The sequence below is a fragment of the Alosa alosa genome, chromosome 4, assembly GCF_017589495.1.
Source record: "Alosa alosa isolate M-15738 ecotype Scorff River chromosome 4, AALO_Geno_1.1, whole genome shotgun sequence".
Taxonomy (NCBI): domain Eukaryota; kingdom Metazoa; phylum Chordata; class Actinopteri; order Clupeiformes; family Clupeidae; genus Alosa; species Alosa alosa.
Window position 1 is genome coordinate 36,961,528 of NC_063192.1, and position 14,876 is coordinate 36,976,403.

At 45.5% G+C, this 14,876-nt stretch overlaps 1 protein-coding gene across 1 annotated transcript in view; it reads right to left on the minus strand.

Moving 5' to 3' along the window:
* Window positions 1–378: 378 nt before the first annotated feature.
* Window positions 379–14,876, minus strand: part of snphb (syntaphilin b) — a 42,653-nt gene continuing 28,155 nt past the window's right edge. Inside the window, exons 4-7 of the mRNA XM_048241234.1 lie at window positions 14,583–14,690; window positions 10,783–10,932; window positions 6,609–7,100; window positions 379–1,492 (exon numbers count right to left, since the gene is read on the minus strand). Coding sequence (XP_048097191.1) covers window positions 379–1,492; window positions 6,609–7,100; window positions 10,783–10,932; window positions 14,583–14,690 — 1,864 coding nt within the window. The remainder of the gene's footprint in view (window positions 1,493–6,608; window positions 7,101–10,782; window positions 10,933–14,582; window positions 14,691–14,876) is intronic.

Here is a 14,876-nt window from a genome sequence, read left to right on the forward strand (position 1 = left end):
ATGGCCTCTCTTTCTCTCTCTCTCTCTCTTTCTCTTTCTCTCTCTCTCTCTTTCTCTCTCTCTCTTTCTCTTTCTCTCTCTCTCTCTCTCTCTTTCTCTTTCTCTTTCTCTTTCTCTCTCTCTCTCTCTCTCTCTCTCTCTCTCTCTTTCTCTTTCTCTCTCTCTTTCTCTCTTTCTCTCTCTCTCTCTCTCTCTCTCTCTCTCTCTTTCTCTTTCTCTCTCTCTCTCTTTCTCTTTCTCTTTCTCGTTTTGCAGTAAGATGGTTGAGTCAAGATTTGTCAGAACGCTGAGGCATCAGCTCCTTCTCCACCCTTGCAGCGCCGCCATGCAGTGGAAACAGGGCTCAGTGCTCTACGGAGATGAACTCTCCAATCTGATTCAGGAGCAGGGACTAGAGGCTAAATCAGTCTCAGCCGCGGCTCCTGCTGATCTCAGATCTGCGCCCCGGGGGGTCCTCCTCCCCCCCCGGATAGTGCCGCCGCCGCAAGCCCAGCGCCCGCCCAGGGAGGTCAGGGCCACCGTGCAGCAGCCCCGCAGCAGCGAGCCGAAGTGGTAGAGCGGCTGACCATCGCGACGCGGCGCCCGGCACAGCCACGCCACCGTGGGCACCATGGGGACCGCCACGGCCAGCAGGTCCACCAGGAAGTGGCGGCTCCAGTAGCTCTTCACCGGCGGACCCATGGGGGAGGAGCCTGCCGCTTCACCTGCCGCTTCACTCTCCCCCCCCTCCTCCTCCACCACCAGCACGCCGGCCTCCACTAGGGCCTCGCTGGACGGCACAGGGGAGCCCACGCTCCGGGGCTGGGAGGTCTGGGGAGGGGCCTCGGAGGAGGAGGTGGGGCTGGGTAAGGGCCGGTCTGGAGGGTCCAGGGGCAGGGGCAGCTCTGATGGCGGGTCTGGAGGGTCCAGGGGCAGGGGCAGCTCTGATGGCGGGTCGATGGGGAGCAGCACTGACGCAGCCTCGGGGGCGGTGGTGGTGGCCGTCATGGTGGTGGTGGTGACGGACACCGTGGTGAGGTCCAGGTCATCGCCCTCATCGGAGAACCAGGTGGAGGTGGGGCTGCAGGCCTGTGAGCGGAAGGTGCGCTGCTCGGCGATGGTATCCAGGTCCGAGGCCGCGGGCCCGTAGCCGTGAGCAGGAGCCGACGCAGGCGCGCAGTCCGTCTGGATGGCCTGCTCCCGCAGGTGGTGCAGGTAGAGGTGGTGGTGGGACAGGCAGGGGTGGCTGGCGCTGGCCGATGGGCCCGTTCCGCAGTGCAGTGGCACCAGCCGCTCGTAGGTGGAGGCGTGGGGCAGGCGGTAGGAGCTGAGTAGCGAGGCCGTCTCCTTGGACAGGAAGGCGGCTTCCAGCAGCAGGTCGGCGTGGTTGGCGGCCGCACTCTCTCCACAGCACACGAAGCCGCTGTCCTGTGTGCCCTCGGCCGACAGGCAGGGGAAGTCGTCGCCGCCGCGTACGCTACCACTCGTGCTGCCGCACGCACTCCCGCAGCCACTGCCAACAACAACAAAAATAACAACACAACATAGATAACAACAACAAAAATAACAACAACAGCAAAACAACAAACATGCCATTTTATATAGTGCTTTAATCAAGCCACAAAGACCTCTCTGCAGTGAAGTAGTAGCAACAACACACTGCCTTTTTATATAGTGCTTTAAAGGGTTTCTAAGCTAGAAAATGTTTTGTCACATAAAGCAAACATCTCACGATCCGCTAGCTGCCTGTCCCCTGAATACGCTGTAAAAAAATACTTGAATAAGACCCCGTTCAGACTGCAGGCAAAAGTGGCCCAAATCTGATTTTTTATCTTTATCTAAGTTTATTATAAGTTTATCTCCAGCGAATGCGAGGTAGAAGTGTTTATCCGACGAAATAGCAAGAATCTTACGTCTTTATCATCTGTAATTAATAACAAAACAAAAAAAAAACAGTAGTGGCAGAGCGTAGCAGTGGCTAGCTATAGGGTCAGAGACCATGGCAGAATTATTGATCAGTCTGCAAGTAGGTGACAGGGTTCGCATAACTGGGTTTGATGCATTTGAACCATTACAACACAACTGCATTAATTAAAAAAACATTAAATTAATTGTGTCCAAGTAGGCTAGCACGCATCGTGCACTCGAGGTGGAATAAACAAAGTTGATCCAGGCCACATCGCCACAACATTACGATTTCTGGATCATATCTATTTGCACACAAGTGTGACAACAATAATGCGAATGCTTACTTGAGGAGTCAAAGTATCCTATGCAGTCAATCACACTAAGGGAAATAGCTTATATCCACGCTTATTAGTCAGCCTATCTATTCTGTCTATATGTGTAGGCTATAGGTTTCCCTTTTCCCTTCACATTCCCTTTTAATTCGTATCCTCTAATAAGTCTACAGTTGTCATTATAGATAGGTTGCTGCATAACTTAGTAGAATTTGAGCATGTTGCATGTCCATTTATATAGAAACATAGGCCTACTTTCGAAGTGTTATCATTTTTAATAACCCACGTTTCACAATATACTGTGCAAATAAAGGCCTAGACTCTCGATCAATGTTGTTGCGCTGCATTGCCTCTAAGTGTCGCCAACTGACGATACACATTGGAAATGTGCGTATGCCAGACATGAAGTTTGCGTGGAGGACCGCACATTCTCACGTTCAAGTCAGTCTTCAAAGAAACACAATTCCAGTGAATATTTCATGTCTTATCAAAGACTGGCGACTGTTAAAAGTGACGTTTTTTGCCTGAAACATAAAGCCAAGACACGTCTGTGAATTTAAGGATTTTAACCGCACGCTATGAAGTTACATGCTGGTCTCTTTTACGGAGGAAACACATGCTAAAACTAGATGTACCGCATAGCGGTACAAAATATGACCGCCGCTCAGTCCTGTACATCCGTTCCACGAAAATAAATCACACTAATCAATTTGTCTCCATCTTTTACTCCATACTCCATTTTACTCCATAATGTTATATTTTTATTTATTTATTAATAAACAAAAACATCTCTGTCAGTTCCATGCAGTTTTCAACAGCTATCAAAAATAAAGGTCATTTTTGGATGGATGGATTTTTTGTGAATGTTTCTTCTTCTACATAAGATTTTAGTCATCTTTAGTTCATGTGATACTTTATTGTCAATGCACAAATTAAGTACCAGTAGTCTGAAACGAAATACAGTTTTACATCTAACCAATAGTGCAAATAACTGAATAAATGTCCATTCATGGGCCTTCATGAAATGCGTCGCTAGACTGTTCATACACATTTTAACGGGCCAAGTTGAAGAGCTATTCCGTTATTGTTTGTGCAAATATAGGCTGATTCATGTTCCCTTGCATTGTGTAACTGAGGTCCATGGCTAGTCTAGCTTTCACCAGACCAAGCTCAATCTTTTAAGAAATCAAAAAATAAATCGCCGGCAGATCAGGCTGGGTTCACCCAGCCTAGTCCATGGTAGGCGCCCGATATTGTTTAAATTTCCGATTGAGATATCCACGCTCTGGCTATTCTAAATGCAAAAATGCATCAGGGAGTTATGACAAAACCGTGACTGTTAACAAACTAGATCCTAATAGAAAGCTGTTAGCTTCCCTAAGCTACAGGTATAAGGTACAGTAGGCCTATTTACAACATAAATTGTCAATAGGCTATGCTGGCGACACAAATGAAATCTCCTTTGGAAACCAATGGCTTACGCCTACAGTATCAAGCGGACTTAAGCTGCCACATCGTGGCGAAAAGTTGTAATAAAATCCACGCAGCTCCGTGAATCACGGAAAGCGCGAATGAAGTAGCCACTTCTAAATGGGACCTTAGCTTAGCTTAAGGTCTGTTGCTAAAGCAGCCATAATGAAAGCCATAATGAAGGTGTCATTGTTTGGATACTTCACACACACATGCTTTTTAATCTCACAGACTACAACTACCAAGCTGGAATCAAAGCACATCGATTCCACTCTCACACCCTGCACGCACTTAAAACAAATAAACAGGCGTCTCAGTCTCACGCATGTATAGCCATAGGCAAAACTGTATCGGACCGGTGTAACGTTGGTAAATCATCCATTGCACGGAATGATTTTTGTAGCACGATTATGTGTACAGCCCTGCCTTTGATACATCTCTCAAAATGTGCTCTAAAATATTTGGTTTAGATGTAGATCATCACGGGTGCGTTAATTTTGAAAATAGAGTATTGAAGTAGCCTAGTGGATGTTTGGGAATGAACGTTAGCTCAGATGCTTTTTGAGACTTTTTGTGGTCTTAATGCAACACTTTACAAAGCACTGACAGGGCCACCAAGGACTGTGACCAAATCAACAGCAGAAAAAAACTATTTAGCAAGCAGAAATGTCCCAGCCCGGTGTTTGCATCATAGACAGGTTATCTTTCAGGTATATTTTCCATCGCGTTAGAGAAACGTTGTGGCTTACTTACTTAGCTTGTTAGTAGGCCAGAATGAGATGACAGTCGAAAGATACAATTACAGTGCTGCTATCAATTTGCTTGGTATAACCGCATTTATAGTTTTCTACAAATGCAATCAAATTGGCCTCCATCACTCAACCAATGCTAACGGTAACATTATTGTACCTAGGTCCTATAGCTATTGATATTATAAGATTAACGCATTCCTGCAGTAAAACCAAGCATGTCCGATAAACATTCTCAGATTTATTTCGGCTTCAAGAAGAAATGGGAATTACATTTCATGTGAACATCGTCCTATCCTTATTAGACGTTCTCTGCGGTAAACTACAGTCCTTGAAGGAAGCGTCCATTGTTTTTCCAACCCACTTTAGATTAACTTCCAACAAAATTATGTCTCACTGCAACGATGCGCCATCTAGTGGTCAAACGACTACGTATCGCCAATACTGGAAATGCAGCCATGATGATGATGATGAATATTTGGTTTTACTTTAATCCTACTGAATTTGTAATTATGTATTGGCCGTTCTAATTGCCGATACCGATAGTATGTGCGTGCCTGTGTGTGTATATGTGTGCACCGCCATCTACAGGCCAATGAGTGTACATAACTTAAATTTTTTTAGACCCCCCCATGGATGAAATTCTACGAAACTTGGCATACCCCCAGAGAATGCCAGGTTAATCATACATATAAAATTTGGTGCAGTTCTGAACTGAAGATAGGGGCGATTAAAGCAGAATGATATTGCATTTTCATTTTTTACCGGGGGGGTGCAAATCACAAATAAGTGATTATGGGCTAGGTTGATGTGGGCCCTTGAGACCAACATACCATAAAAATTCTTCATCCTCAGTGCCACGGTTATTTAGGAAAAACTGCATGTTTTGGGTTTCGGGGCCCAGCTGGGTGACCCCCGGGGACCAAACATTTTTTTTCCGTAAAAGTCTAGTTGGGGCTACATACCCACCAAATTTCATGTGCCCCGGTGTTTCGGTGTCCCGGGTATCGTTGACAAAAAATTCAGTAAGTAGACGGGAAAAAAAAAACCTTTGACAATCCCTATATGAGCGCTTCGCTAGCGGCGGTCATAATAAAACATTGTAGTCACAAATTTGATCGTGTTGGTATGAATATATGTTGTAGTATGTGATTCCTACTGTGTAAATAAAATATACAAACATCTTGGAATCGTTGTAAAATTATTTAAATAGATTAGAAGAAAGCCACCACTGAATACTATGATTAGATTGATCCAGTGATCACACATCACTGCCTTGACAACGCTACGTCATGGTTTCGGTACTCGGTGGGAGGTAGCTGATGTCATTGTTGTTCTTTTGCGCATGCGGGTCAGTTCGGAACAACAAACAGTTCACACTGAAAATCTGATGTAGGCCACATTTTAAAAGGTAATGTGAACAGCTAAACAAAAAAATCGGATCTGAGCAAAAAATTTGAATTGAGCATTAAAGGTTGTATCAGCGATTTCAGGCCCAAAAAAGACCCAAACATAAATGATCACATTCATCTAATTCATCTTTCCTAACGATCCGCTAGCTGCCTGCTCCATAAGCAGGCCGTCAAAACAACGCGTCTCTGTAGGCAGCCTAGGCTCTGAGATCCGCTAGCTGCTTGCCCCATAAGCAGGCCGTCAAAACAACGCGTCTCTGTAGGCAGCCTAGGCTCTGAGATCCGCTAGCTGCCCCATAAGCAGGCCGTCAAAAAAACGTGTCTCTGTAGGCAGCTTAGGCTCTGAGATCCGCTGCGTGCCCCATAAGCAGGCCGTCAAAAAAACGCGTCTCTGTAGGCAGCTTAGGCTCTGAGATCTGTACACGAAAACAATTGCTACCAACAAGGGTTGGCAACCCCTCAAAAGCAAAAAAAAGTGTTTCAACCAATAACCAATGAGATGCGCGTTTAGGAGAGTTTTAATTGTACGGGAGGGAGGAGGAGGGAGTAGCGAGCTAGCTCAGTTTTGTTTGAACATCAACAGAAGTGACGTATCCCCGCTATCGCTGATACAACCTTTAAGACTTGCGGTGTGAACAGGGTCTAATACTTCAAACATCAACCGAAATGACGTCACCCAACCATGCTTAGAGAACTCTTAATCAAGCCACAAGGTCACTGTAAGGTCACTAAAGCCACAAGGTCACTAAAGCACCCACCTGCCGCAGCTGCTGCGGTCCCGGGGGGCGTGGTCGCTGAGCTTGGTGTAGGTGGAACTGCGGGTGAGCGAGCGGTCGGGAGAGCCGTCACATGACCCCCCCGCTTGGCCCTCGCCCACCTCCAGCTCCGCCGGCACCGCAGCCGGACCCCCCCCTCCCCCCACGGCCTCGCCCACCGCTGCCCTGAGCGCCACCTCCCCGGGTGGCAGCGGCAGCTTGTGCGCGGTGCCAGTCTGTGCCAGCTCCATGCTGTGCAGCAGTGTCTCCAGCTTGTGGTTCTGCAGGTTGATGTCCTGGAAGCACTTCTGCATGCCAGTGTCCGGGTGGGTCCCCAGGCTGCAGCGCACCACGTCCACCACCTGCTTCAGCTGCTGGATCTCCTGCTGCGCCTCCTTCAGCGCCAGCTGCGCCTCCACGCGGTGGCACTCCTCCTCGATCCAGTCCTCCTGCATGCGCGACAGCTGCGTCCGCAACTCATCGATCTCTGAGTCCCTGGACCGCAGAGTGAGTGAGAGAGAGAGAGATGACCGTGATGGCAGTGGAGATAGAGAGAGGACAAAAACAGGAGGACAACATTGAGTAGAACTAGAAATGCAATTCCAAAGAATTACCAGTGCATGAAAATGCAAAAACTATGATGTAAAATATAATACAGAGTAAAAACAGATAATGCACAGATAGTTACAATAGTGTTGCTAAAGTACATATGATGGTTGCTATGCCAAATGAAGTGGTTGCTATGCTGGTTGCTAGGGTAATGTTGGTTGCTATGGTTGTTGGTAGGTTGACATTGTAGTGGAGGTTGCTAGGTTGTTGCTGTGGTAAATCATATGGTTGCTAGGGTGTTGGTAGGGTACTTATGGTGGTTGCTATGCAAAATAAAGTGGTTGCTATGGTGGTTGCCAGGGTAATCATGTTGGTTGCTAGGTTGTTGCTAGGGTGATTAGGATGGGTTCTAAGGTGTTGCTAGGGTACATATGGTGGTTGCTATGGAAAATCAAGTGGTTGCTCTGCTGGTTGCTAGGATAATCATGTTGGTTGCTAGGTTAACATTATATTGGTGGTTGCTAGGTTGTTGCTAGGTTAATTAAGATGGTTGCTAGGGTAGTTGTGGTGGTTGCTATAGTAACTCAAGTGGTATGGTACAGTATTAATGTTGGTTGCTAGGTTGTCATCGTGGAAGTGGTTGATAGGTTGTTGCTAGGGTACTTAAGGTGGTTGCTAGGCTGTTGCTAGGTTAGTTGTGGTGGTCGCTATGCTGGTTGCTAGGTTAATTTCATTGGTTGCTATATATGTTGCTAGGTTGTAACTGTGGAAGTGGTTGCTAGGCTGTTGCTAGGGTATTTGACATGGTTGCTAGGCTATTGCTAGGGTACTTGAGGTAGTTGCTAGGCTGTTGCTAGTGTAGTTATGGTGGTTGCTATGCTGGTTGCTAGGATAATCATGTTGTTTGCTATGTTGGTTGCTAGGTTGTCATCGTGGAAGTGGTTGATAGGTTGTTGCTAGGGTACTTAAGGTGGTTGCTAGGCTGTTGCTAGGTTAGTTGTTATGGTTACTATGCTGGTTACTTGCTATATTGATTGCTAGGTTGTAACTGTGGAAGTGGTTGCTAGGCTGTTGCTAGGATATATGATATAGTTGCTAGGCTGTTGCTAGGGTACTTGAAGTGGTTGCTAGGATGTTGCTAGGGTAGTTATGGTGGTTGCTAGGCTGTTGCTAGGGTCCTCGAGGTCATTGCTAGGTTGTTGCTACGGTATCCATTGTGGCTACTATCAGAAGAAAAAAAAAGTTACTATAGTGGTTTGCTAGTTGAATCATGTTGGTTGCTATGGAAACTGACATAGATTTAGAGCTATATTTCAATGGTTGCTATGTTGGTTGCTAGGTAGGTGGCGGTTTAATATAGTTGGCTGGAGGCATAGTTGATGATAACTGACAGTTGGAACAGTTAAATAGTTGAGTAGGGGAGAACCGGGACAAATAAAACACTTTTTAATTAAACGTAATTTACAAAGACATTGTAAAACACTGAAAGTTAATATTTTGTCACTAGCAACCTACATCTGTCCTCTGTCAAATACAGTTGCATTTACAGCTCTGAAGAAACCGTTCAAGAGTTATTTAAGGAGAAGTCCAACGTGCGTTTTGTTTCATTCGTCCCTCCTGGCTGGGACAAATGAAACAGCATGGGGGACGAATGAAACATACAGCTTAAATTACGTAAACTTCCCACAGCTTCAATATTTGACAACCTACCATGAATGGTACTTCAAGTATGTGTTATTTTAGATAGATTGCTGCTGGGCTATACGTCTTGGTTCATGTCTGTTAACAACTCATTGCCGTCATGGTGATGCACGTATTTCGCAGTTATGGAAATAGCATGCACTATGCCATTAATATAGCTAGAATAATGCATGTTTCGAATTATATAATGTTTCTATAGTACAAAATGTTATTTCACTCTGTTTTTATGTGGTTAAAGCCACCACACATCCAAATAAGTGCCCTTCATGACCCACAGGCCGTCAGTCTCCATAGGTTAACATGGCCAAACTCAACCCCCTACCTGATAGCCCCAAATATATTTGCATCTTTTTAAAACTGCTTTTCCATGTCTCACCTGCATAAAATATAGTATAAACACAGATATGTGTGCATTGACTTAGAATAAATGGGGTTTACTGCCTGGTCAGGACAAATGAAACAGGTGTTTCAATCGTCCCCCCCATAGACATTTAGAATTATAGGCTGTTTTGCATCCATTAAAAACAAACATGCAATGTGAACGTCTGGGATTGGGGAGAGCACTAAATGCTCTCCTGAATAAGCATGAAGTCAAATCTTTAAATGAAAAACACTCTTTAATAATAATAAAAAATAAACCGCTAATGAAGTAAACTTGTGACCATCAAAAATGGTTTATCGCCTGTAACTCTGTGATAACAGGACGTAACAGGATGGCATTTGGCTGAGCAACGGAGGTTAATATGCTCTATGTTTTGTCCAAATGATGTCTGTCCATCATCGTTGCACTCGGAAAAAAACGGAATGTTTCATTCGTCCCCCGTTTCAATCGTCCCGGTTGTACCCTAGTTTAAATTGTTAAATTGTAGCCTGACCCACATCAAGATGTAGGGTCTGGGGACTCAGCGTTAGCAGTGCTCAGTCCGAGGGGCGGGATAATCGGCTGTCTTCAAATTCCCTCTGCGTGTAATAGGACAGCGCTACAACTCATGAGTCCCATTAGGACAGCGCTATGAGTCCCATGAGGACAGCGCTATGAGTCCCATGAGGACAGCGCTGAGTCCCATGAGGACAGCGCTATGAGTCCCATTAGGACAGCGCTATGAGTCCCATGAGGACAGCGCTGAGTCCCATGAGGACAGCGCTATGAGTCCCATGAGGACAGCGCTGAGTCCCATGCGTTTTCTCTCCAGCGAAGCTAGTTAGCTAGTTCAAACTTTTGCAAACTTAAAAAAAGCTTAACTCGTGTTGCGCTGTTCGCCAACAGCAACATCCATCTTCTTTGTTTTCAAGTAACAGGGAATTCACGCCGAACCGTTGCAACTATGCCATCAATCATTATGTTAAGCCCACCTTCAGCTGGTTTACCCAGCTTACGATGGTAATTCAGCTGGTTTTGCTTGTCGTACCACCTCAAGCGGGTCATTTTAGCTGGTGTTGCTGGTCTACACTGCTGGTTTAACTGGCCATGCCAGCTTATGTTGGTCAATCTAGCAAACCAGCATGATCATCTTACACCAACAATGTCAAGCTTGACAGGCTGGTCACCAGCATGACCATCTTGCACCAGCTGTATCCCACACAACAGGCTGGTCAAACCAGCATGACCAGATTCCTCAGATGGTCACATCAGCATATCCAGCTGGTGGCCCAACCAGCTAAAACCAGCTACCAGCATAAGCTGGATTCTAGCTGTCTTTTTCAGCAGGCTATGCTTTATGACTATTACTATGCTTTAGGACTATTACTATGCTTTATGACTATTACTATGCTTTATGACTATTACTATGCTTTAGGACTATTACTATGCTTTATGACTATTACTATGCTTTGTGACTATTACTATGCTTTGTGACCATGTGCACTATGCTTTGTGACTATGTGCACTACCCTTTGTGAATGCTCTAGCTATGTGTAGATGACCCACCTGTCCTGCAGCCTATCGACAGTCTCCTTGAGGCGAGCACGCAGGTGTCGGATGCACACCTCCTTCTGCTGCAGGGGGGTCAGGTACTGCTCCGGGGGAGGGGGGCGGATGCCGTGGTTGTCTGTGCAGGACGTGTACTTCACGTTACGCCTGCCAGAGAGGACAGACCACTCAGACCAGGCCTTTAACATACACCCCAGGCCTTTAACATACTCAGACCAGGCCTTTAACATACTCAGACCAGGCCTTTAACACACTCAGACCAGGCCTTTAACATACACCCCAGGCCTTTAACATACTCAGACCAGGCCTTTAACATACTCAGACCAGGCCTTTAACACACTCAGACCAGGCCTTTAACATCCATACACCACACTCAGACCAGGCTTTTAACATACATACACCACACTCAGACCACCCAGACCAGGCCTTTAACCCTCTAGGTGCCATGGTCGAGTTTACTCGACAAGATGCGGTACTGAATAAAACGGCCGATTTAGTCAAATAGGGTGTCATATTTCGTTCGACCTCCACTCCACTAGATGGCAGACATGTCATACGTCATCCCGAGTCGAAAAAACGGCATGCTTTAAACAAAACTTTCTAGCTACAGCGCATTGAATCAGTGCGTGAAATACCGGAGCTAGTGTGCATGTGAGCCACTTTGTCAGAGCGATATTTGCATTAGATTATCGTCTAATGGCATCAAAAAAGTTTACCTAAAATGAAGTGTTGGGTCTTCTATTCGCGGATCCTGATTCTGAAGGGGAATATCTGCCTTCAGAAAATGACGGTGATTCGTTTAGTGAGGCTTCAGATGCGTCCCTGCCTTGCAATGATGCAGCTGGACAAAGTGAGTTTACTCCATAGTTTAGCTTACACCAAGCACAAACGTTGAATCGTTTGCCCAATGTCACTGGTGGGAATAATGTTTCACGGGTTCGGAGTGTTCATCGGGAAGTTAGCAGGGTGTTAGTGGTGTGGCTTTAACGAGGCTAGAGGTAGCCCTAATGTCCATAGCGCTTAGCTTCTGTCTTCTGAACGCAGTGCCTCCCGCAATCACGGCGACAGTAACGTGGTGGAGCCTTTGTCTAATGCCACTGGGTATGTTAGACGAGGTCGGCGCTCATAGGACAGTTAGGGGGGAGAGGCAGTGTGAGTCGCAATGAGAATGACAGTAGGCCTAGTCCGAGCTGGGCGAAATTCTCTCCACTCGGCCAGCCGAGGCAGATCTGGCCATGCTGCTCGCAACAGGAGCAGAGGTGGTGACATCGGGCAGGAGAGCCATTAGGCCATGCATAGTCTATCACAAGATGATGGGAATGCCGGCCCTGTATGGATAGGGATATGGATATGGATAGTCATTATCTCTACAGCAAAAGGCCTGCTAAAAAAAAAAAAATTGTCAGCCATTTATTAGTAATGATTTACACTGTTGATTATCTATTTCCTGACCATTTAGGACATATATGTGTTCTTTTTTGTGTGTTCATGTCCTTGTGATGTGTGTGTCTTTGTCAGCTAAGAAAAAAAACAACAAAAAAAAAACATCAACAAAAACAACAAAAAGAAAACAAATACTAACATTGTCTCTTGTCTTGTCTCACATCTCTGTCGTGGGCAAGTGAGCTTTGAACTAAACAGGTCTTGTCTACTTGTGTTTGTGTGTCATCTGAATAATATATATGTGCCCCATACATGGAATCAGAGTGCCTACTGTATGTAGTAAAAATGGAAAATCTCTACAGCAAAAGGCCAGCTCACCGCTACATGCATTTGGTTTGTTTCTGCCATTTATTAGTAATGATTTATCCAGTTTGTTTACTACTTACTATTTACCTGAGCATTCAGTATTGTGCAATATAGCATACAGAAGGTGAGGGACATTTTGGGGGAAAATAAGTGGTGCATTTTATCATTCAAACATGCAACTTTTCATGAAAATTCTATAATCCAAGATGGCTGCCACCATATGACGTCATAATATGAAAATTAGATATAAACATTTAATCTCTACATAAACTTTGGGTCATCCTTAATATTTCTCTAATTTACAGAAAGTCTATCTCTTATCACTTTTAAGATATAGCCTTTTGAAATGAAGATGTAAAGGGTTAACATACTCAGACCAGGCCTTTAACATACTCAGACCAGCTCTTTAACACACTCAGACCAGGCCTTTAACATATATACACCACACTCAGACCAGGCCTTTAACATACACCCCAGACCAGGCCTTTAACATACTCAGACCAGGCCTTTAACATACTCAGACCAGGCCTTTAACATACACCCCAGACCAGGCCTTTAACATACTCAGACCAGGCCTTTAACACACACCCCAGACCAGGCCTTTAACATACACCCCAGACCAGGCCTTTAACATGCCTTTAACATACACCCCATCCAGGCCTTTAACACACTCAGACCAGGCCTTTAACATACACCCCCAGACCAGGCCTTTTAACATACATCCCTTTTAACATACACTCAGACCAGGCCTTTAACATACTCAGACCCACAGACCAGGCCTTTAACATAACATACACCACAATCAGACCAGGGCTCTTTAACATACACCCCAGACCAGACCAGGCCTTAACCAGGCCTTTAACATACACTCCAGACAGGCCTTTAACATACACCCCAGACCAGGCCTTTAACATACCCATTACCAGGCAACATACAATTCCCAGACCAGGCCTTTAACATACACCCCCCTCTTAGACCAGGCCTTTAAAGTGCACACGCCTTTAACAGTACTTTCTCACTGAGGTCCCAGACCAGGCCTTTAACATACACTTTTTGTGTCCAGAATCCAAAATAGGCCTTTAACAGACACCCCAGAATAGTTTGACATTATATTTGCTAAGTGAATATTTTATTAGAAGCCTATGAGGTAAAAAAAAAGCCAACATGTGGTGTAGTCTGTAGCCTACTGCATCAAAAATCTAAGACCAGGCCTTTTGCAACATAATCTTAAAATAATTACCCTGTGGTATATATAACCCACGGGATGCTTACATGCAGATGTCAAAGCCTATTTTCACCCGGTTTAAATGGTAGGTTTATAGCTGTGACGCAGTCACTATCACCATTAAATCCAGAACTATTAGTTACATATTCACCCCGAGCATTGTTCGAAACAGTCGGAAAACCAAACGAACGATCGTGAAATGAATCCCCTCGTTAAGAGCTGCACGAAACTGGGCCCAGGCCTTTAACATACACCCCAGACCAGGCCTTTAACATACACAGACCAGGCCTTTAACATACATACACCACACTCAGACCCCCCCAGTCACATATACCCCACATATCCTCTATACCCCCCAGTCACATATACCCCAGTCACATATACCCCATATACCCCCAGTCACATATACCCCACATATATACCCCCCAGTCATATATACCCCACATATGCCCCACATATATACCCACATATACCCCAGTCACATATACCCCACATATCCTCTATACCCCCCAGTCACATATTATTATGTACCCTCTTGTAGGTCACATATATAACCTCATACCCCCAGTCAATATGGACATATACCCCACAACAAGGCATCATCACATATGCAACCCATTGTGACATATACTCCTTATTGAGATAAACAAGGCATCATCAGTTGTGACAACTTGAGATGAATATTTTCAACACCAATACCATGTAGGACATTACACTGTACACTCCAGGTTAGCCCTCACCTGGATGTTGGGCTGAATAACCCTAACCCTCTGCCCCACCTGGATGTAATGTTGGGCTGAATAACCCTAACCCTCTGCCTCACCTGGATGTTGGGCTGCAGTCACTGCCCTTGCAAGACCCCGAGTTGCTGCTGCTGCTGAGAGAAGCGTTGCCATAGGGATCTCTGCTGCTCACTGGGGCTGGGGACCGTCTGCAATATCACCATGGAGATGTCAGTGCACAATCCGAGACCATCACACACCGAACTGATCCGGGTTCAGCACACACCAAACTGAGTCCAAGAGGTGAGCCTTTACTGACAAACAGCCTTTTATCCAAACACAGATGTTGAAGGAGACCACAAAATAAGACAACACAACATGCCCAGAAATACACA